Source organism: Hyla sarda, chromosome 1, assembly GCF_029499605.1.
Source record: "Hyla sarda isolate aHylSar1 chromosome 1, aHylSar1.hap1, whole genome shotgun sequence".
Classification (NCBI taxonomy): domain Eukaryota; kingdom Metazoa; phylum Chordata; class Amphibia; order Anura; family Hylidae; genus Hyla; species Hyla sarda.
In genome coordinates this window covers 477,168,701-477,192,978 of record NC_079189.1, presented here as the reverse complement: position 1 = coordinate 477,192,978, position 24,278 = coordinate 477,168,701, and the positions used below count along the sequence as shown (strand labels likewise).

Below are 24,278 nucleotides of genomic sequence, written 5' to 3'. Positions count from 1 at the left end.
GTGGACAAGTGAGCCCAAATGTGGACAAGTGAGCCCAAATGTGGACAAGGACTGACACAGAAACAGGAAATACGGTATATAAAATTATAAATCATGCTTTTGGCCACCTTTATGGGAGATGTGTATGGACACTGATAAAACCATTTGCCAAATACTAAAATCCAGTGGGGGGTAAATGTAATAACTCTGGCATAGTACACAAACAGTGGCATGTGCTATCCCCATAACACAGCACACATATTGAAGAATATGGTGCATTCATCACCACTTTTCAGGCCCTACCAAACAAGTACATTCTCCTTCAGTTTAGTAAACTTATTTCATTTTCTATCCATACATTCCCACTCAACAAAAAAGTCTCTTCAATTTTTAAATCAAAAATGAGAAAAAATACCAGCAGAGGGTAAAAACTTCTCCAGTCTTTCATGGGGGCAGTTTTCCTTTCCGCTGGAATCCATTCCCATTTTTTGGCTTAAAAAGAAAAAAAAGAAAAAAAGAAAAAAAAGAAAGAAAGAAAATAATTAGAGAATGTATAGAGACTCCTTTTATCTAAGTCATAAATATTCTGATTCTCAAGTTAATATTGTGATTTTGTTGCATCATTTTTGAAACCTTCCAAGACAATGGGAATATTTATTAATGTATGTTTCCCAATTTTCTAATGAAAAATGGTCACAAAAGTTTGTGCTAAGTTCCTTTGTGCAGAAATTTGCAACTTTTTGGCTGAGTTACATAATGCTTTTCTCTTTAAAAAGAAAAATAAAATAAAAAGGTGAGGCTCCACATAAAGGGGGCCTTACCTCCATTGCCCAGCACATTTGCTATAAATTACATCAGTAACTGGCTCATAGGCAGCCACAGATGTGCCAAATTTATTGAGAGGCCTCTGCTTCTTGATACATTCGGCGCATTTTACATCAATGTGATTTCACGTAAGACCAGCGTATGAAACCCCAGTCTTATGCCCAATATGAAAAAAAAATAAAAATAAATTAAGCCTTACTTAAAATTATTTATTTTATGCAGATGAATTTAATCTTTACTAAAGTATAAGGCGTGTAAGCTTACTGCCTATATTGCAATATATCACCTTTTTGGCCACCATTCAGATTTTACAGCAGGTGTGGGGGTCAGTGTATCCGCAATGAACAGTAACTGATCTCATCATATAAAGAGGTAACATATAACATACAATACCCATGTAGGACGTTTTATCATGGCTGCAAAGTACTAGGAGGCTGGCAGGAGGGATGTTCAATTGGGCAATATATGATGACCAAACTAGATGTATCACCCAATCCCCATATCACAAAGTAAGGTCAACCTGCATAGTGTAAATTGCTTAAACCTGCATTTGCTTACAGTAAAACACTCATGATATTCAAGATCTAATGGGACATTTTATAAATATTCTTTGGATATCGAAAAAAAAAACTTAATTTCTTGCTACAAAAGCAAACCCCAGTGATTTCCTTTGGTGATCTATGAAGAACACTACCTGACAGGTTGTTCATCATGCGGACAGCCTTGGCTTTGGCCAGTTCCAAAGCTGTGACCCATCTCTGTCTCTCCACTTCACAGCTTGCCTTGAGATGATATGTACGACCACCATTGGACAGAACAATGTTACATGAATCTTCTGTGTCAATATGAGCTGTAGACAGGTTAATGGTTCCTCGGCACGTGTGGGCCATCTCAGCCTGTGTCCTGAGTGATAAAAGATTGTGAAATAATGTAAGTAGAAAGATTCATAACCAAGAAATTAAAGTGGTACTCTGCTGCTCAGTGTTTGGAACAAACCGGGAGCTCGTGAAGTCATGGTCCCACCCCCTCAATGCAAGTCTATGGGAGGGGGCGTGATAGCAGTCACACCCCCTCCCATATACTTGCATTGAGGGGGTGGGACGTGATGTCATGAGGGGGCAGGGCTATGACATCACGATCTACCAGCACCGGCTCAAGCATTTTGAAACAGTTTGTTCCAAATGCTGAGCAGCGAAGTACCCCTTTAAATGCCATCAAAATGCATCTATGAGTTTAAAAAACTTCTCACATGTCATTGGGATTTCTTAGAAGTTGTGATCCGTGGGGGTCTGGGTGCTAAAACCTCCACATTTTGCTAGAGTGGAGGGGAAGGCCATTCAGGTGAGCACTGTGTCCCTTTGTTTCTGCTCAGTGCTCCTTAAAAAGCAAAGCCAGCAGTATATGGATTTGTAGAAAGTTTCATAGAATTTGTATACTGCTGGCTCGGCTTTCTAAGGAGAATCAAGTGTAAACTTAAGAGCACATTGCCTAGCGCCTTCAACTAGCGATCGGTTGGGCCCTCAGCACATCGACCCCCACCAGAACTTCTGACATATTATAGAAAAGGAGTACAGAGAGGAGACTGTCTTAGCATTCAGGCCAGGTCAACAGGAACTCCTTCATTTAGAACCTGGGCTACAGAATCAAAACACCAGTTCATTTCCCAAAACAGGAGTAATAACAAGGAAAATTGGGAATGCAAAATAGAGAAAAAAAATAAGGGTCTAATATGAGCACTGCTATTAGGTAGGCATAAAGAATTTCCAAACCACCACAGAGGCACAGGACATAAAAATATTCAAGGTAAGAAATGGACAACGCGTTTCAGCACCTGCTCGTTCCTTTCTCAGGTCCAACAGTAGGCAAGGTGTCCTGTCAGAAGTCTGGGTACTGTGGTGGAATTTCTTCACCACAGCAGGGTTAGGGTTGAGCAACATTTACCGTATATCTGGTTGCAAAAAGGCAAATTATGGCTAAGCAAGGATTTGTATTAGTCCGTGGACATAAAAGGTAGAGTAGAAGGACCATGCCTCTATGAACCTATTTACAGTGTGTTCAAGGCCTCTCAGACCTTGAGGAGTCACATATGACAGGAGCAGGGTCCAGAATGTCACCACAGCAGCGGCACACAGGCCCGAACAACAAAGTGACTAACTCTTTAATGGGATATCACTGAGATGGAGCAGGAACAAGGCTAGGAAGCACAAGAGGGAAGTTTATGCAGGCAATGACACATTTTTGGGAAAGTATGTGTCATTTTGAAGCTGTAAATATGTACCGGTACCTAACCAAATCAGGAACTATTGTAGCTTTTACTTTCTCTATGTAAGATCAACATTATCATTGTAGTCAATAGGTGTAACCCATAGAATAGGTGATTAATGTGTAATTGGCAGGGATCTGACCCCCCCAGGTCTTTCACTTATCTGCAGGAAGAAGCATGGAGGCAGCACGGCCCATTCACTGCAGCACTGGACACCATGACACGCATATCATACCTCAACCTCATGCTATAACAGACACATGGATGACAGAACATGCCATAGCCCTTTCTTTTTTGCATCAGTGGGGTGGGGGGGGGGCACCTCTGGAACCTCCCCTGTTCCTGAGAATAAGGCACTGCAGAGCTGATTCAGCAGCAACAATTTTTTAGGATTTTAGGGGGCCCTGAGATCAGAACCCTAATGATCATAAAATGATGGCACAAAAATCCAGGTTATGATATAAGATGCATTTGGTATATGATACTGAAGCACACTGCCGTTTTGCATATTCCTGCAATTGGGGCTAATCATTAAATTACAATAGAGCTCATGAACCCAGCAATACAAGAGAATCAATAGCTTCCAACAAGTACTAACCACCACTGCATTCAACTAAAATAACTTCACTTTATTCTTTATACTTGGACAGGATACAATGGGAAGCAGAAGTCGAAACTTATTACAACAGACGGCAATGTGAAAAACAATTAGAGAGCAGATAAACATGCTGGAAATAAAGAAGATAAAAAGGGACTGCAATATATTATTAACAACAGGGCCAATGGCGATGTAATAGTCTACAGAGTACCTAGATAAATCCCATAGCCACTGCAAGAAAAAGTGTAAAGCCAGTAAGAGCATAAAGCCTATGGATGCAGTAATCCCTGGATATTCTAGCTCTCACAAGATCTCACATTTATATTACATACAATAGATTCAATCATGTATACAGCTATAAGCGGACAGGGCTCCAAAAGCACCCTAGTGTTGTAGTAATGTAGTAATCCAGAGCTCAGAGTCACTCAAATCCCAAATGTAGTACTCAATGTAGACAAAAACCAGTGTCTTGAGTGTATATAAAATAGAAAAAAAATGTATTGCTAGAAAATATCATAAAACCACATCAGTGTACACACTTTTAAAATCAAGCTCAATTCAAGCTAATCCACAACCCTGTAAGGGGCCATGGACCCCTCCAAATGGTAACCACCCTAAATAAGTATAGAAAAGGGCACTCTATTGCCAAAATAACAACAATAACAGATAAATAAACACTGCCCTACAAACTTTACCAATAGCGCACTCAATGGAGGAGATTTATCAAAACCTGTCCAGAAGAAAAGTTGGGCAAGTATGGGCAACTCAGCAACTTTTCCTCAGGACAGGTTGTGATAAATCTCCCCCAATGTCTTACAAATCATTACAAAAGGAAAGTGTCAAATACATAGGTACTTAGGCAGGCATAAAATGAAGGTACTTAGGCAGGCAAAAAATGGCAAAAACAGTGGGTGATAAGGTAGATCAGATGGACGGGACCACTCTGAATCCAGAGTACTAGTAGTGGACTTATGAAAGGAAATCTGTCACCAGTGTAACCTGCACTAACCTGTCAAGTACCGACAGATGACACAGTGCAGGTGACACTGATGACAACAGTACTTACCTTCTCCCATTCCGTGGCAGGGATCTTCGGTAATTTCCTCCTTTAGCTCCAGTCCTGGCAGCCAGCTTGCGGCTTGAACAGAGCTTAGTAACGTCACCACTGCTGCTCCCACCACTAGAATACGAGTGGGCTCAGCACCATCTATTTAAACAAGGGGTGCTGCTATACGCATCAAATGTAGCACAATATCCAAAAGAAAAAGAAACACGCAAAACAGCGCACACACATATATTAGGTATTTATCAATATATACCTAATATATTGGTGTGCGCTGTTTTTTTTTTTCTTTTGGATATTGTACCACTGCTGCTCCCTGCTGGGTCCCGCTGCTAGAGAACAGCAGCAGTGACGTCGGTAAGCTCCGCCCATGCCCCAAGCCGGGTCCCCGGAACGGAGCTGACGGAGGAGATTACCGAAGATCCCCACGACGGAACAGGACAAGGTGAGTACCGTTGTCATCTGTCCGACAGGTTAGTGCAGGTGACAGATTTCCTTTTAGGGTAAAGAGACAATGTAGTCAACTAGTGACTATGTTTGGTCCACTTCCTACAGGTATGTCTTTATTTTGTGGGACTTAAAAGCATAGTATAATGTGCTTTTGAGTCCCTAAAAACGAATGCATATGTGCAGGAAATGGACTGAACATGTTCATCGGTTGACTATTAAACACATTGGGGGCACTGCCAGTATGCTAAGGTACACAATGCATTTGAAAAGTCTTCAGACCATTTCATATGTTTACATTTTGTTATATTGTGTTGAAATAAAAAAAATAAAAATAAATAAAGTTTCCCCTCATTTTGCACTCAATACCGCATCAGCACGTGATCATCAAGTAAGAACAGAATGTTAGAAATCTTTGCTAATTTATTGAAAAGGAAAATATTGCATTGACATAAGTATTTATGCCCTTTATTGAAGCCCCTTTGTCTCCTCTGCCTCCTCGCTGTCCAATCGCCGAATGACTGCTCAGTGCCTGAGATCCAGGCATGAGCAGTCAAGCGGCAGAATCATCGATCACTGGTTTCCTATGAGAAACCAGTGATCAATGATAAAGATCATTGTGTGCAGTGTTATAGGTCCCTATGGGAGCTATAACATTGCAAAAAAAAAAGTAAAAAAAAAAAAAGTGAATAAAGATCATTTAACCCCTATTAAAAGTTTGAATCACACCCCTTTTCCCATAAAAAAACCAGTGTAAATAAAAATAAAAATATATGGTATCACCGCGTGCGGAAATGTTCGAATTATAAAAATATATCGTTAATTAAACCGCTCGGTCAATGGTGTACGCGCAAAAAAATTCCAAAGTCCAAAATAGTGCATTTTTGGTCACTTTTTATATCATGAAAAAATCAATAAGTCCTATCAATGCAAAAATGGTACCGCTAAAAACTTCAGATAACGGCGCTAAAAATTAGCCCTCATACCGCCCCATACGCGGAAAAATAAAAAAGTTATAGGGATCAGAAGATGACAATTTTAAACGTGTTAATTTTCCTGCATGTAGTTATGATTTTTTCCAGAAGTCCGACAAAATCAAACCTATATAAATAGGGTATCATTTTAATCGTATGAACCTACAGAATAAAGATAAGGTGTAATTTTTACCGAAAAATGTACTACGTAGAAACGAAGCCCCCAAAAGTTACAAAACAGCATTTTTTTTTCCAATTTTGTCTCACAATGATTTTTTTTCCGTTTCGACGGATTTTTGATTTTTGGGCAAAATGACTGATGTCATTACAAAGTAGAATTATGATTTTTTAAAGGCAAGGAGGAAAAAATTAAAATGCAACAACAGAAAAACCCTCGGTCCTTAAGGGGTTAAACACGTTATGATTTTTAGAAGGGGAGGAGGAAAAACCGAAAGTGCAAAAACGAAAATAGTTTTGAGCCCTTAAAGGTGAAAATGGTCCTTAAGGGGTTAATAATGCTGTCCACAGTTAGTTTCTAAACCTACCAAGGAGGGGTGTAGAATTGCACCTCAGCACAGTTTCGCCAAACGATGCAACAAACTGAAAAGTAGCAAATCATAAATTCCTGACCACTGCATGATTTCAACTGAAATCACGACTTCCAACATCACTTTGAAATAATGTTCTATTTGCTTTGTCGCAAAACTTTGTCTCTATAAACAAATGCACCAAAGAATAGAGACAAACTACTGCCAAAAAAATGGAGTCAAATGTTTTATAAATACCCCTTATTGTCTTGTTGGAAGGTGAATCTTTGACCAAGAGCACTCTGGATCAGGTTTTTTATATATTTTTGTACTTTGCTCCATTCAGCTTTTCCACAACCCTGACCAGTCTCACTGTCCCAGCCATTGAAAAATAACCACAGCATAAAACAGCCACAACCATGTTTTGCTTGGTTTTTGCTTTGATATACATTGTCAGCTGTAAGACCTTATATAGACAGGGCTGTGAATTTCCAAATAATGTCCGATCCACTAAATTTACCACAGGTGACTCTGGTCAGGTAGTAAAAGCATTTTAAAGATGATCATGAGAAATAGGAGGCCCCAAGAGCTACATTCCAAGTGTTATAGCAATGGGTATGAATACTTATGTCCATGCAAAATATTTCTTTTTTAATAAATTAGAAAAGATTTCCAAAATTCTGTTTTCACAGTCTCCTTATGGGGTATTGAATGCAGAATGATAGGGGGGGAACACTTGACTATTGTTCTTCACAACCGCCACACCTGGATGTGCAGAGTGAATGGAGCCAGAAGCGTGGCTCATCTCATAGTGTACAAGTCTTGTCTGTTTACTCTAGCTCAGCTCCCATTTATTTTAGGGTGGGTTCACACGCTTTTACTAGCAGCGGGTTCCACGCTGGAGGAAACCTACTGCGAGTTACGCTACCATTGATTCGAATGGGTCCACAGACAGTCCACAATAGTGTCATATTTGCAGACTGTCCGCGGACCCATTTAAATCAATGGTAGTGTAACTCGCACCAGGTTTCCCGCAGCGGGAAACTCGCTGCTAGCTCCTAGCGTGTGAACGCACCCTTAATAGGAGGTGAGCTGCAGGAACCTGACATGCATCAAATACATTCCTCATGGTTAACAACTGGCTGATGCCTGCCAAAAAGTGGAAAACAAGTTAGATTTTTTCGGATGTTGGCTAAATCTACATGCTTTGAACTAAAGAAGAACCTATGAACCTTATTGCTCAGGCAGGGAGCATAGGGAGGAGAAGTCTTAAATAACCTAAGTCAAAACAGCCAACAGTTTGCCATTTAAAAAAATTTTTTTTTTTACATGGGGCCTAACTGGCAGAAGATGTCCATCCTGGATTGCTACAAATTTATTGTAATGCTAAACTAGGGACAGAGTCTAAGGTATCCATTGGTCTTCACTCTGTGCAGGTATCTGAACTGTGATGCAGGGAACCCCCAGGTTGCTACTGTTAGGACAGTCTCTAATAGCAACAGCTGAAAATCCTAGTATAGTGCCGAAGGAGTAGATTTGACAGGAGTTAAAGGGGTACTCCACTGCTCAGCGTTTGGAACAAACTGTTCCGAATGCTGCAGCCGGGAGCTCGTGACATCATAGCCCCGCCCCCTCATGACATCTCCGCCCACTCAATGCAAGTCTATGGGAGGGGGCGTGACGGCTGTCACTCCCCCTCCCATAGACTTGCATTGAGGGGGCGGGGCGTGATGTAATGAGGGGCGGGGCTATGACGTCACGAGCCCCCGGCGCCAACTCCAGCGTTCGGAACAGTTTGTTCCAAACGCTGAGCAGCGGAGTACCCCTTTAAACCCAATGATAGTGCCATGTGCCCCTGGCAGTTGTCCTTCTCACTGAGGCTTCTTGACAGCTCCCTTGCTGAAAGCATTGTGTAGGTTCTAGGTCTTGTTTTTAATAAGGCTTCTTAAATAGACTTCATGCATAAGCTCAGCCTTAGCACTTCCTGTGTGTAAGAATATTGAGGGGAATTCATCAATTGTTGTCTAGTATACCTACTATTTTAGAGCAGAAAAGTCACGTTTGAGGTTACCTTCCTGCGCCAAATTTATCAAAAGTCGCATGCCACGTGATAAATTTACCGGCTCCTACGCCCATGGTACCCATTTAGCTTTACAGGGCTGAAGTAAATGAGTGTGGGTTTGTGTCTAAAAGACGGCTGCTGCGACTTTTTTTGCGGCTTTCTGAGAAAAGTCGCACATAATGAACCCGTGACCACTGCATAAAACTAGTCTACAGCAATGCAAATGGTGGTTCACTTTCAAATATGAACAAAAGCAAAAGTCTCACAAAAGTTGCATGGCAATTGACAGACTTTTTGTGCGACAATTTAAGACTTAAAAAAAGGTTCTAAATAGCTTGATGAATTCCCCTCATTGTGCTTCCAACCTTTACCAAGCCTACAACTGCACCGCTGCCATTTTCTGAGATATTGCAAACTCTGGTTATGTATTCATAAGGCTAGGCTTCCACACAGGATTTTTACTGGCGTTCTTTTGGAAAACAGTCACTGCAGTTTTTGAGCCAAAGCCAGAAAAGGATCCAGCAGGAAGGAGAAGTATACATCCTTCCTTTATATTTCTTATTCCTTTTGAAAACACTTCTGGATTTAGCTAAAAAACCGGAGTGGCAGTTTTCCAAAAAACGCCAGTAAAAAACCTATGTGGAAACCTAGCCTAATTCTTCTGTTTTGCCCATATTGCTTATACCAGTGTACAGATCTCTGGCTGACTATCGACCATGTTTGTATCGCCATATATTTTGCTGTTCCTGAGTACCGACCTCTAGTCGACTATTGACCATGACGTGTTGTATGCTGCATGTATCATCCAGTAACAGCAACTGGACTCTTCTCATCCTGACCCCAGACCTATACTAAAAAAGTACTGTAGTTCAGTCAGGCAGAGGCCAAAGCAAGTGGAGTTCAGTCAATAGTTGGACAGTCTGGCCAAGTTACAGGTAGAGTTCTTTTAATACTTTAGGGAAGGTAGCAGAGGCCACTAAACAAATAAAGAGGAGCCTATGCACCTTATTGCTCAGGCAGGAAGCATAGGAAGGAAAATTCTTCAATAAAGTTAAAAGGGGATTAGTAGAGGACACAGACATGTCGATGCACCTTTAAGAGGCTGGAAGGCAGCATGTACGCATCCTATAGTTGTAGAGATGTCCCAGTAGGTAGATACAGTGGTGGTCAGAGTGCCCAGTCAAGAGACATGGGGAATTAGGAGAATGTTGCTGGGAGAGAGTAAGCCACGGCATTGAGAGATTTCTTTTCTTTTTAACTTTTGTTCTAAAACATCCCCCAATCTGTCACCTTAGTCTACAATTTGGTTGGACATTTATGGCCAGTTTAACCCAGTGCAACTGTGATCCTAAGTTCTGCTTTTTACAAACAGATGAATATGGAGCTGTATTCTTGCAAACATGACACAATTCATCAAATTGTTTACCCTGTTTATTTAGTCTATATTTGTCTCATAAATTTTCGCAGCCAGTTCCCATGCAAATGTTCTTTCTTATTTAGAGCAATCCAGAATGATATCCACACTGCGGACTGCTTTACAAAAGTTTTTAGCAGTGGTTAGAGATTTAGGTGCGTCTTTTTGCAAATAGTCACAAATTAATTGCACATGGCCTCTTTTACACACTAACTCAGACCAACTCCTACCAGCCCTACAAAGGCATCTAAACTGGCAGCACCATTTGGGCGTGCGGCAAATTTATCAAGTGGAGTGCGACATTTGATGAATTTGTTCCACGCAAACCTGCACGGAGAGTAGACCATAGATGATGAATTCCCCCATAGACTCTACTACGCGTAGCAATAAATCAGTGAAACAAATCATCGAATTGATTATATTTTTCACTTCTTGTTTAAATAACATCTTTCCTCAACCGAAATCCACTGTTGTGGGTGTATGTCACTGTGCAAAAGATTAGGGCCACGGGTGAACAGTTTACTCTATCTGTAAGTCAGCAAAATGCCAGGCTTTATCAGACACACAAAACATGTTTTGACAGCATTGGATTCTGTGACTTGGGCCAGCAATTATTCCTGGCTGACTTGTGGTGATGCATCATTATTCTTCTGTTCCTCGTAATTCAACGACTGTTGTGTTGCATCATTTACACAAGTACAGAAAACTAAGTCATTTAAATAATTCATATAGATGTTTAGAGATCTTGTATTAAAGAACGCTGCATTCAAAGAAAAAAATATATACAGTTTACTGGTGCTTTATGGCTAACATATACATGGTGAGCAGGACAGTATATTTTTACTGCTCATCCATTCTTCTCCGCCTAATAAGGCAGAGTTCACACTATGAAATTTCCAACCGGAATTCCGCATTAGAATTTCGGTTAGAAATTTGGTTGCATGAAGCTTAACATGCAGATGAATTGATTTTCCATGAACCATTCACACAGGAATTTTCTGATTTAAAAACTGCCAAAATTTTGAACCTGCTCAATGTTCTGACTGAATGCGCTCAGCAGACATTGCTGTCTATGGGAATGGCAATGTCTGCATGGTCCTAGCGCCGACTGATTCAGCTGGCCTCTTTCAGAAGCTCCAGACGGAAGTTTTCAGTCCGGAGCTTCTCAAGTGTGATCCCGGCCTAAGTGTACCTCCAAAGTTTGTGACCTGCGCGATCTTCAGCTCCAGCATGAGGATACACAGTCCATGCTGGGCAGTTCAGTTGCCAAGGCAACCTTACAATACCCACTGAGTTCCGTGCACAATTTCCCATTTCTAATTAATAAGACTTGTGCACAGAATTTGCTTAACATTGAAGGCAGTGAGGCAGAGCCAAGCTTCTCAAGTGCCACAGCTTGGCTCGCTTTACTTGCCCTTCCCTCCCAGACTCATGTACAGGGCTCTATATGTCAAGGGCTAGGTGAGGGTGAGTGAAGAAGCGAGCCAGGCTGCAGCATTTGAGCAACTTGGACCCACATCCATGACACTTGGCTGAGAAATAAAATAATTAAAAAATAATTTTATAAATTTAGCAACCACCATCAGCTACAGGAAAGGTACAATTTGCTTTTATACTACAACAGCTGTTCAAATGTGTCTGCAGCTCTTAGCAGCAAATACAGCTGAAAAGTTGCCTTTAACTTGTTGGGGACCAAGGGCCCTTGCGTCCCATACTTAACTACCTGTATGCCATGGTCCAGTTATCGGGGATTGAAGCGTGTTCACGAGCTGAGTACGCTTCAAACCCTGTGGATTCTGACTGCTATCAGCAGCCAGGACCAAGGGTTAATGCCAGGGACCGCCAATTGGGCAGATGCATGGCCTAAACCCTTTAGAGGCCATGATCAAAGTTGATCGCAGCGTCTAAACCGAAAGTAAAAGTATCCTGGCAGCTCAGCGGAAGTGATCAGAATCATCGCGGTGAAAGCGCAATGTCCTGATCAGCTGAGAGGACAGCATGAGGGCCCTTATCTGCCTCCTCGCCGTCCGATCGGTGATCTGCTGCTCCAAGCCTGCATAGCAGGCTGGAGCAGCAGAGCACCGATAACACTGATTAATGCTATGCTATGGCATAGGCAAGTTTTTTTTTTTGTTTTGTCGCACATTTTGATATAAAATAAGTGATGTCATTACAAATGGCAATTGGTGACACAAAAAAGAAGCCCTTGCATGGGTCTGTAGGTGCAAAATTCAAAGCGTTATGATTTTTAGGAGAAGGGGAGGTGGAAAAAAATGAAAGTGAGAAAATGAAAATTGGCCTGGTCCTTAAAAGGGGTACTCCAGTATTTCTTTAGGGAGCTAGCTACTAGTAAGGCATTTTTGCAATTGACATGTATAACAAGTTTCCCCTGGTTATCCTGTTTTACTGACAGAGTAAGCTCTGTAGTTTTTTTGTGCCTGCTCTTACTATCGTCCACCGCAGGCGTCATGTAGCTTGTATGCTGTGGACAAATGTCAGCTCTGCAGGCGTGTTTGCTTGGTGGGGGGCGGACACTGTGGACAGGTCTGGATACTCCTCTGAAATGAATATTCATTAAAGTTAACTGCGCCCCTCATCCCTATTCGTTTGGCGCTTTCTCTGTCATTACACATGTTTCGCTCGTAGCACCAATTGTAAGCTGGCCCTGTCGCTTGCGCACTTTGTATGGTTTTCTGGCATGACACTCAAGGTGGCGGTCAGTGTTGTGATGTCCCAACGCAGCATTTATAAAAATATGACCCCTCACCAGCCCATTTATAAATATATACCCCCCCGCCGACGCATTTAAACTATATACCCCCGAAGTGCATTGATCATATTATGCCACCACAGCGCTATATATGAATAGTATTCTATGAGCAGCGCATCGGGCCAGCAGTCAGCCAGCCTGATCTTGCTGATAGAATACTTTTCACATATAGCGTTGCAGGGGGCAAACGTCTATAGAAGCGCTGGGGGGCCGACATATCGTATTCTCTGTCCCCTTCCCCAGCGCTTCTATACAGATATGCCCCCACAACGATATGTATGAAAAGTATTATATCAGCAGTGCATCTGCCAGGGAAGCCGGTCGACTAATTTACATTCATAGCGCTGTCTGTGCATATGTATATGGAAGCACTGGGGGGGACAAATAGTACCATATGTCGGCCCCCCAGCGCATCTATAGACATATGCCCCCTGCAACGCTATATGTGAAAAGTAATCTATCAGCAGCATCGGGCCGGCTGGCTGCTGGCCCGATACACTGTTCATAGAATACTGTTCAAAAATAACGCTACGTTGGCATTATATGAAAAATGCTCAGCAGGGGTTTATAGTTAAAAATGTGCCGGTGGGGGTGGGGGGGGGGGGGGGGTGGAGTGGGGGTTGTTGGTGATATAGTTAAAAATGCGTCTCAGGGGGGTATATATATTTCGAAATGCGCCGGCGGAGGGGAATATATTTCGAAATGCGCCGGCGGGGGGGGGTCATATTTTTATAAATGCTGCGCTGGGACGTCACAACACTGACCGCCACCTGAGTGTCATGCCAGGAAAACATACAAAGTGCACAAGCGCCAGGGCCAGCTTACAATAGGTGCTACAAGCGAAACGTGGATTGTCAGAGAAAGCGCCGAACAAATAGGGAAGAGGGGTGCAGTAAACTTTAATGAATATTCATTTCAGAGGAGGGTCCAGACCCATCCACAGTGTCCGCCCCCCACCAAGCAAACATGCCTGCAGACCTGACGTTTTGTCCACAGCATACAAGCTCCATGGTGCCTGTGGTGGACGATAGTAAGAGCAGGCATAAAAAACTACAAAGCTTCCTCAACAGATAACCGGTCAGTAAAACAGAATAACCAGGGGAAACATGTAATACATGTCAATTACAGAAATGCCTTACTAGTAGCTAGCTCCCTAAAGAACCCCCCCCCTCCCAAAAATTGTATAATATAATATCGCCCAAACCAATCATCGGTCAATCCCTAATACATACACAAACATAAGCTTGTGCATGGCATTCTATGAACTTTAGTATGCACAAAAGTTATATCATTGCTTTTTTTTTTTTTTTTTTTTTTTTTTTTTTAAAGGGGTACTCCAGTGGAAAACATTATTATTTTTTTTAAATCAACTGGTGCCAGAAAGTTAAACAGATTTGTAAATGACTTTAAAAAATCTTTACCCTTCCAGTACTTTTTAGCAGCTTTATATTACAGAGGAAATTCTTCTCTTTTTGAATTTCTTTTTTTTTTGTCTTGTCCACAGTGCTCTTTGCTGACACCTCTGTCCGTGTCAGGAACTGTCCAGAGCAGCATAGGTTTGCAATGGGGATTTTCTCCTGCTCTGGACAGTTCCTGATACGGGCATCAGGTGTCAGCAGAGAGCACTGTGGACAAGACAAAAAAGAAATTAAAAAAGAGAAGAATTTCCTCTGTAGTATAAAGCTGCTAAAAAAGTACTGGAAGGGTAAAGATTTTTTAATAGAAGTCATTTACAAATCTGTTTAACTTTCTGGTACAAAATGTTTTCCACTAAGTACCCCTTTAAGGGCTTGTGTCCTTAAACCAGGACACTGTAAATGAGTGAGACAGCTACACCCACTAGGATAAAATGTGAATGGATAACAGAGCATTACCTAACATGCTGTATAGCAGTTAACTGAGCAGTAAAATCTTTAGTCTATCATAATATATAGGGGGTTTTATTCATCATGTTAATGGATATTAACATCAAATGACAATTACTAGCACTTTCTGGACTTAGTAGTCATGTGGGTGGCCCTACTCATTGAGCAGGACCGCCCACAAGACTACTAATCCAGAATGATCAGAGATTCACATGCATAAAATGAGGAGTTATCCCGAAATTTTTCCACAGAATTATATATCAATCTAATGAGCTTCTCCTGTTCTATAACATCATGCCTGCGGATTAGACTGCATTTTCAGTCTGACAGTTTTCCTTTAAGCCAAGTACCCCCACTCACATACATTACATCAAAGCATCCCTATGGCTATGATCATGGTCCGTGCTGCCTTTTAAGATAGACAGATATATAGATATAGAATAATGGTCATCACAGATAACTTCATCAGCCATGTGCTGTGCAGGTGAATGATCGGCAAACTGCTTTTTAGATTTTATTTTTAGATTTTATCTGGGGACTTGTAAAGTAGGACACATGTCTGCGCAAGTGATTGTGCTATCAGGGAAATAAATACTGGATTACTTCTTCACCAAGAATCATGTATAGAAGCGGGAGCTCCATGTCACAATATCATGATGTAGAGCAGTGGTCTTCAACCTGCGGACCTCCAGATGTTGCAAAACTACAACTCCCTGCATGCCCGGACAGCCGTTGGCTGTCCGGGCATGCTGGGAGTTGTAGTTTTGCAACATCTGGAGGTCCGCAGGTTGAAGACCACTGATGTAGAGGGTGTCACCATGCATAATCCAGAGCCTCCAAATGCTCAAACTCAACGCCATCATTGTTATGTTAAAATGACTGTTTCTTTAAGACAGCAGCCTTCTCTCCACTGCTCCAGAGTGTTGTGCTGGTGAGAATATAAAAAGGAGTAAAAACGTTAAATCCCAGGAGTATAATACACAGAAGCCTCCGCTGCATGATGGATGTTGTTCTGTTACACTGCAGTGTCACCCAGACCTAGCAAAAGAAGGCGCCTGACACAACAAAGGAGAGATCATAGAATTCGGCTCTAATGATGTAAGAATAAACACACCAGAACATTTCTATTGTTAAGTGATGTTACCAGGTGCCTGCTTTTAGGTGATACACTTGATCTACCATGACATGAGCGAAGATCGCATTGTTTAAGCCTTGCAATTATATGTTTATAAGTGCAAAAGAAAAGATCAACGTGAAGCTAACACTAATTCAAATGACTGTTTAAGTGCTCAGCTAAATTAACAAAATATAAATAAACAAACAAATACATGTATATAAATAAAGAACAAACAGGTCTTCCTTATACTTTTAATTCATGTTCATAAAACATTTCATCAGAAAGAACAAAGAAAATCTGTGCAGCAGGAGTGGGAGCATGGAGACACACCCAGGTGCCAGTGGGTGTGGAAATGTTACTAGGTCAGCAGTACCAGTCTTCGAAGAATTAATGCGCTCTAATCCCCAAGCGCAGGTCAGCAGGAAACACGGAAATCTAAATTATATTCCAGGGATTTATTGTAAAAAAAACACTGCATTTAATGAAACACATTTAGGCTATGTACACGCACTGTTAAAGAAAATAAAATAAAAAGCGGTATAAAAGCAACTTTTTTTTAACCCCTTAAGGACCAAGCCCATTTTGACCTTAACCCCTTAAGGACCAGGCCCATTTTGGCCTTAAGGGCCAGACCAATTTTATTTTAGCATTTTCATTTTTTCCTCCTCGCCTTCTAAAAATCATAACTCTCTTTTATTTCCATCCAAAGTCCCATATGAGGGCTTGTTTTTTGCGTCACCAATTGTACTTTGTAATAACATCACTTATTTTACCATAAAATGTACGGCGCAACCAAACAAATATTATTTATGTGGGAAAACTGAAAAGAAAACCGCGATTTAGCAAATTTTGGAAGGTTTTGTTTTCATGCTGTACATCTTCCGGTAAAAATTACATGTTTACCGGAAAGTGTCCGGTAAACATTCTTTATTCTGTGGGTCAATACAATTAAAATGATACCCATGTTATATGCTTTTCTATAATTGTACCGCTTAAAAAAAATCTCAAACCATTTTAACAAAATTTGTATGTTTGAAATTGCCCTATTTTGACCTCCTCTAACCTTCTAATCTTTCTGTATATGGGGTGATATGAGGGCTCAGTTTTTGCGCCATGATCTGTAGTGTATATCAGTCCCACTTTTGCTTAGGTTTTACTTTTTATAAATTTTTTATACATTTTTTTTGGAATAAAATGTGACAAAAAAGCAGCAATTTTTGACTTTTTTTTAAAAAAAAATTACGTTTACGCCGTTCACCATAAGGGATAATTAACAATATATTTTAATAGTTCAGACTTTTACGCACGCGGCGATACCAAATATGTGTATTAATTATTTTTTACGCTTTTTGGGGGTAAAATGGGAAAAACGAACGTTTTACTTTTTTATTGGGGAGGGGATTTTTCACATTTTTTTACTTTTCTATTTTACTTTTTTTTTACTAAACTTTTTATGTCCCCATAGGGGACTATTCATAGCAATCAGCTGATTGCTAATACTGTTCAGTGCTATGTATAGGACATAGCACTGCTCAGTATCATCGGTGATCTTCTGCTCTGGTCTGCTCGATCTCAGACCAGAGCAGAAGACGTACATTTACGTCCATTGTCGATAAGGGGTTAAAGACCAGGCCAATTTTATTTTTGTGTTTTAGTTTTTCCTCCTCGTCTTCTAAAATCCATAACTTTTTTAGATTGCCATCTACAGACCCATATAAGGGCTTGTTTTTTGGCATGACCAATTGTGCTTTGTAATGACACCTCTCATTTTACCAAAAAATGTACGGCGAACCCAAAGAATATTTTTTTTAGGGAGGAAATTGAAATGAAAACCACAATTTTGAAAATTTTGGAGGGTTTCTTTTTCACACTGTACAATTTACGATAAAAATGACATTCTGAAGGTCAATACGATCATCTATTTTAACATGCGCATTGCCAAAGATGCTGTGATCTGTATTGATCACGGCATCTGAGGGGTTAATGGGGGGTCCCTGGCATCTGAGGGGTACCGGCGGGTCCCTGGCTGCTGAAAGCAGCCGGAACCTGCAGAGTATGGCGTGAGCACCGCTCCGATGCTTATGGTCATACACAGGACATAAATGTACGTCCTGGTGCGCTATGTAGCCGCCGCACCAGAGCGTATATTTACGTCCGTGGTCGTTAAGGGGTTAAATATATGTGTTCTATTAATGTCTATGGAAAAGCTGCACAAATTATATGTACACCGACTGGTAGACTGGTAGATGATATTCATGTATGCCACCCCAGGGAAAACTTACAGATAACTTTACACTTGTGTTCGTAGGTTGTGTTACAATTTTTCGTTTGGGTATTCTCAGCTTAGCTATACACAATAGTAATAATAATGGAAAATAAATAATAAATAAGTGGTTGCACGTGCCGGGTGATATAGTTATGCAATGATTGTTGAATTACATGTCAGGTAAATCTGGCAAAAAATAAAATAAAATAAAAAATAGAATTATTTAAAATGCATAATATTTGCATAATATATGGACATCAAAATGCCCTTGCGCAATGCAAGGAGAGAAAAAAATGTTCACCCTCTGAAGCAGTAAGAACATTCTCTGGTACTATAAATGGGATGTTATTCTTGGTCCTGCTGATGCCTGGGATATCAGACACAACTGATTACATACTGCTTGGCTGGAGAATGCTGAAACTGCTCATTTCTAAATGCTGTTGCGGGTGACAAAAGTTACATCCGACAGGTCACTAAATAAGCAAATGAAATAGCAAGTGAAATTTTTATTAACAAATTATTCAGAATTAGTACCAAGGGTCTGCAAAACGGTACTACCACAGTGTATCCATAATGCATAAAGCTCTAGGAATTTATGAAGAATTTATAAATGATAATCAAAAAGATCAAATAATACCTAGACATCAAGGTGTACATAAAAATATATGACATGTGCACCATCTAGAGCTGCATGATGCACTGATTTTTCAATTAAATTTCGATACTTATAGTTCATAAGGTTGAAAAAAAGACCAGAGTCCATCAAGTTCAACATTTAACCCTAAGTTGATCCAGAGGTAGGCAAAAAGACCCTCATACTAGAGGTAAAAATTCCTTCCAGACTCCAAATATGGCATCAAAATAAATCCCTGTATCAATGTTCTGTCCTTATAGATCTAGAATCCATAACCTGTAATGTTATTATTCTCCAAAAATGCATCCAGACCCCTTTTAAATTATGTTACCGAGTTAACCATGACCACCTCCTCCTGGAGAGAATTCCACAGTCTCACTGCTCTTACAGTAAAGAACCCCCGTCTGTGCTGGTGTAGAAACCTTCTTTCCTCTAGACGTAGAGGATGCCCCCTTGTTATAGATACAGTCCTGGGTATAAATAGATCATGGGAGAGATCTCTGTACAGTCCACTGATATATTTATACATAGTTATTAGATCGCCCCTAAGCCTTCTTTTTTCTGAACTAAATAACCCTAATTCTGATAATCTTTCTGGGTACTGTAGTCCTCCCATTCCCCGTATTACTCTGGTCGCCCGTCTTTGAACCCTCTCCAGCTCCACTATATCTTTTTTGTACACTGGTGCCCAGTACTGTACACAGTATTCTATGTGTGGTCTGACTAGTGATTTATACAGCGGTAGAATTATTTCCTTGTCGTGGGAAACTATGCCCCTATTGATGCACCCCATGATTTTATTTGCCTTGGCAGCAGCTGTCCGACACTGGTCACTACAGCTAAATTTACTGTTAACTAGTCCCTTTCCACGTCAGTCGTCCCAAGTGTGCACCCATTTAATACATAATCCCAGCTTGGATTTTTCTTCCCCATGTGCATTACCTTACATTTATCAGTGTTGAGCCTCATCTGCCATTTCCCAGCCCAAAGCTCCAACCTATCCAGATTCATTTGTAACAGTGCACTGTCCTCTATTGTGTTTACCGCTTTACAGAGTTTAGTATCATCTGCAAAGATTGCTACTTTACTATTCAACCCTTCTATAAGGTCATTAATAAATATATTAAATAGAACAAGACTGACCCCTGTGGTACCACACTAGTAACAGTCACCCAATCAGAATAAGTACCATTTATAACCACCCTCTGTTTCCTATCACTGAGCCAGGTACTTACCCACTTGTACACATTTTCCTCTAGTCCAAGCATTCTCATTTTATGCACCAACCTTTTATGTGGCACCGTATCAAATGCTTTGGAAAAATCCAGATATACGACATCCACTGATTGCCCCTGGTCCAGTCTGGAGCTCACCTCTCTAATAAAAGCTGATCAGGTTAGTTTGACAGGACCGATCCCTCATAAACCCATGCTGATATGGAGTCATACATTTATTTTTATCAAGATACTCCAAAATAGCATCCCTTAGAAAACAATTTACATACAACAGAGGTTAAACTAACAGGCCTATAATTCCCGGGGTCACCTTTTGACCCCTTTTTAAATATTGGCACCACATTTGCCATGTGCCAGTCCTGGGGAACAGTCCCTGTTACTATAGAGTCCCTGAATATAAAAAATAGGGGTCTGTCTATTACATTACTTAATTCCTTTAGAACACGGGGGTGAATGCCATCTGGACCTGGTGATTTGTCTATTTTGATTTTTTGTAGGCGGAACTGTACTTCTTCCTGGGTTAGACAGGTGACCTGTACTGGGGAGTTTACCTTATCTCGCTGTATTTCACCTGGCATTTCATTTTCCTCGGTGAATACAGTGGAGAAGAACTTGTTTAATATATTTGCTTTTTCCTGATCCCTGTTTATAATTTCTTCTTTATCGTTTTTTAAAGGGCCAACACTTTCATTTTTAACTTTTTTACTATTTATATAGTTAAAGAACATTGTGGGGCTAGTTTTACTCTCTTTGGCAATGAGTCTGTCTGTCTTTTATCTGTTTTTTACATACTTTAAATTTTTCTCTATAGCTTTTTAAAGGGGTACTCCACCCCTAGACATCTTATCCCCTATCCAAAGGATAGGGGATAATATGTCTGATCGCGGGGGTCCCGCTGCTGGGGACCCCCGCAATATAGCATGCAGCACCCACCTGTATCTGCTTCCAGCAGCGCTGGAGGTTCTGGCTCCCGACCACGGGAACGGAAGATTGTGACATCACGACTCCGCCCCCATGTGACGTCACATCCCGCCCCCTCAATGCAAGTCTATGGGAGGGTGCGTGATAGCCGTGATCGACAGTAATCAGACCCGGAGCTTGGGGTCCCCAGCGATCATGCATCTTATCCCCTATCCTTTGGATAGGGGATAAGATCTCATCTAAGCGCCGGAGTACCCCTTTAATGCTTCTTCACTGCCGTCCTGTTTTAGTAGTTTAAATATTTTAATTTTGTCGTTTATTGTCCCCTTAACATTTTTATTCATCCATATTGGTTTTCTTTTATTACTGACCGTTTTATTCCCATAAGGTATATACCTCTTACAGTGAAACTTTGTGGGGTCAAACAGCTTAAAACCAGGATTTCATCAAGTCTTGCTCAGCCCGACACTTGCCATGTTCTCTGCCTCCCATCCCAAAATACGTGTTACGCCTAGCGCTCCGGGTCCCCGCTCCTCCCCGGAGCGCTCACGGCGTCTTTCTCCCTGCAGCTCCCCGGTCAGTCCCGCTGACCGGGAGCGCTGCTCTGTCATGGCCGTTGGGGATGCGATTCGCACAGCGGGACGCGCCCGCTCGCGAATCGCATCCCAGGTCACTTACCCGTTCCCGTCCCCTGCTGTCATGTGCTGGCGCGCGCGGCTCCGCTCTCTAGGGCGCGCGCGCGCCAGCTCCCTGAGACTTAAAGGGCCAGTGCACCAATGATTGGTGCCTGGCCCAATTAGCTTAATTGGCTTCCACCTGGTCCCTGACTATATCTATCCTCCTCCCATGCACTTCCTTGCCGGATCTTGTTGCCCTTGTGCCTAGTGAAAGCGTTTTGTGTGTTTAAAGCCTGTGTACCAGAATTTCTGCTATCTCCCCTGACTACGAACCTTGCCGCCTGCCCCCGACCTTCTGCTACGTCCGACTTTGCTTCTGCCTACTCCCTTGTACCTCGCCTATCTTCAGCAGCCAGAGAGGTGAGCCGTTGCTAGTGGATACGACCTGGTCACTACCGCCGCAGCAAGACCATCCCGCTTTGCGGCGGGCTCTGGTGAAAACCAGTAGTGTCTTAGAACCGGTCCACTAGCACGGTCCTCGCTATCCCTCTCTGGCACAGAGGATCCACCTCCTGCCAGCCGGCATCGTGACAGTAGATCCGGCCATGGATCCCGCTGAAGTTCCTCTGCCAGTTGTCGCTGACCTCCCTACGCTGGTCGCCCAGCAAGCTCGTCAGATCGCCCAACAAGATCACCAGCTGTCGTACTTGACCACCATGACACAGCAACTCCAGTCACAACTACAGCAAGTACAGTCACAGCTACAGCAGCAACAACCATCTCCTCCGCCAGCTCCTGCACCCCTTCCGCAGCGAGTGGCCACTCCTAGCCTCCGCCTGTCCTTGCCGGACAAATTTAATGGGGACTCTAAGTTTTGCCGTGGCTTTCTTTCGCAATGTTCCCTGCACATGGAGATGATGTCGGACCAGTTTCCTACTGAAAGGTCTAAGGTGGCTTTCGTAGTCAGCCTTCTGTCTGGAAAAGCCCTGTCATGGGCCACACCGCTCTGGGACCGCAATGACCCCGTCACTGCCTCTGTACACTCCTTCTTCTCGGAAATTCGAAGTGTCTTTGAGGAACCTGCCCGAGCCTCTTCTGCTGAGACTGCCCTGCTGAACCTGGTCCAGGGTAATTCCTCCGTTGGCGAGTACGCCATACAATTCCGTACTCTTGCCTCTGAACTATCCTGGAATAATGAGGCTCTCTGCGCGACCTTTAAAAAAGGCCTATCCAGCAACATTAAAGATGTTCTGGCCGCACGAGAGACTCCTGCTAACCTGCATGAACTCATTCATCTAGCCACTCGCATTGACATGCGTTTTTCTGAGAGGCATCAAGAGCTCCGCCAGGAAAAAGACTTAGATCTCTGGACACCTCTCCCACAGTCTCCACTGCAATCTGCGCCTAGGCCTCCCGCCGAGGAGGCCATGCAAGTGGATCGGTCTCGCCTGACCCTGGAAGAGAGGAATCGCCGTAAGGAAGAGAATCTTTGTCTGTACTGTGCCAGTACTGAACATTTTTTGGTGGATTGCCCAATCCGTCCTCCACGTCTGGGAAACGCACGCTCGCACCCAGCTCTCGTGGGTGTGGCGTCTCTTGATGCTAAGTCGGCTTCTCCACGTCTCACGGTGCCTGTTCGGATTTCTACTTCAGCCAGCTCTTCCCTCTCAGCCGTGGCCTGCCTGGACTCTGGAGCTTCTGGGAATTTTATTCGGGAGTCCTTAGTGAATAAATTCCGCATTCCGGTGACCCGTCTTGTCAAGCCACTCCACGTTTCCGCGGTCAACGGAGCCAGGTTGGATTGCACCGTGCGTTTCCGCACGGAGCCCCTCCTAATGTGCATCGGACCTCATCACGAGGAAATTGTATTTTTGGTCCTTCCTAATTGCACTTCTGAAGTTCTCCTTGGACTACCCTGGCTTCAACACCATTCCCCAACCCTGGATTGGTCCACTGGGGAGATCAAGAGTTGGGGCCCCTCTTGTTCCAAGGACTGCCTTCAACCGGTTCCCAGTACTCCCTGCCGTGACCCTGTGGTTCCTCCTGTATCCGGTCCCCCTAAGGTCATTAAGGACTCTGCCTGCCACAGGAAATGCCTCTCCCCCCCTCCCAGTCCCATCAGGCAAGCCCCTGTGTCCCCGCATGGCCCTCGTCCTGGTGTCACACTGCCCCGTGCCAGGTCTCGCCCTCTGCCCTCTCTCCCCATTCCTACTCCTGCTGTTCTGCCTGCCGTTGAGGAATCCCTCCATCCTTTCCCGGTGTCCTCATCCCAGGGGAGGCAGTTACCGGATAAAGAGAAGGGGAGACCTAAGGGGGGGGGGTACTGTTACGCCTAGCGCTCCGGGTCCCCGCTCCTCCCCGGAGCGCTCACGGCGTCTTTCTCCCTGCAGCTCCCCGGTCAGTCCCGCTGACCGGGAGCGCTGCTCTGTCATGGCCGTTGGGGATGCGATTCGCACAGCGGGACGCGCCCGCTCGCGAATCGCATCCCAGGTCACTTACCCGTTCCCGTCCCCTGCTGTCATGTGCTGGCGCGCGCGGCGCGGCTCCGCTCTCTAGGGCGCGCGCGCCCCAGCTCCCTGAGACTTAAAGGGCCAGTGCACCAATGATTGGTGCCTGGCCCAATTAGCTTAATTGGCTTCCACCTGGTCCCTGACTATATCTATCCTCCTCCCATGCACTTCCTTGCCGGATCTTGTTGCCC

At 42.9% G+C, this 24,278-nt stretch overlaps 1 protein-coding gene across 6 annotated transcripts in view; it reads right to left on the bottom strand.

Moving 5' to 3' along the window:
- OSBP2 (oxysterol binding protein 2) overlaps positions 1–24,278 on the bottom strand; it is a 268,100-nt gene that overhangs the window by 213,602 nt on the left and 30,220 nt on the right. For 4 of the 6 annotated variants that reach the window (XM_056537244.1, XM_056537245.1, XM_056537248.1 and 1 more), the window contains 2 exons: positions 1,499–1,707; positions 395–472 (listed from right to left, as the gene is read on the bottom strand). In XM_056537244.1, the coding sequence (XP_056393219.1) occupies positions 395–472; positions 1,499–1,707 (287 nt within the window). Of the gene's footprint in view, positions 1–394; positions 473–1,498; positions 1,708–24,278 lie in introns of those variants that run through there. The other 2 variants (XM_056537249.1, XM_056537246.1) reach the window with 2 other exon arrangements.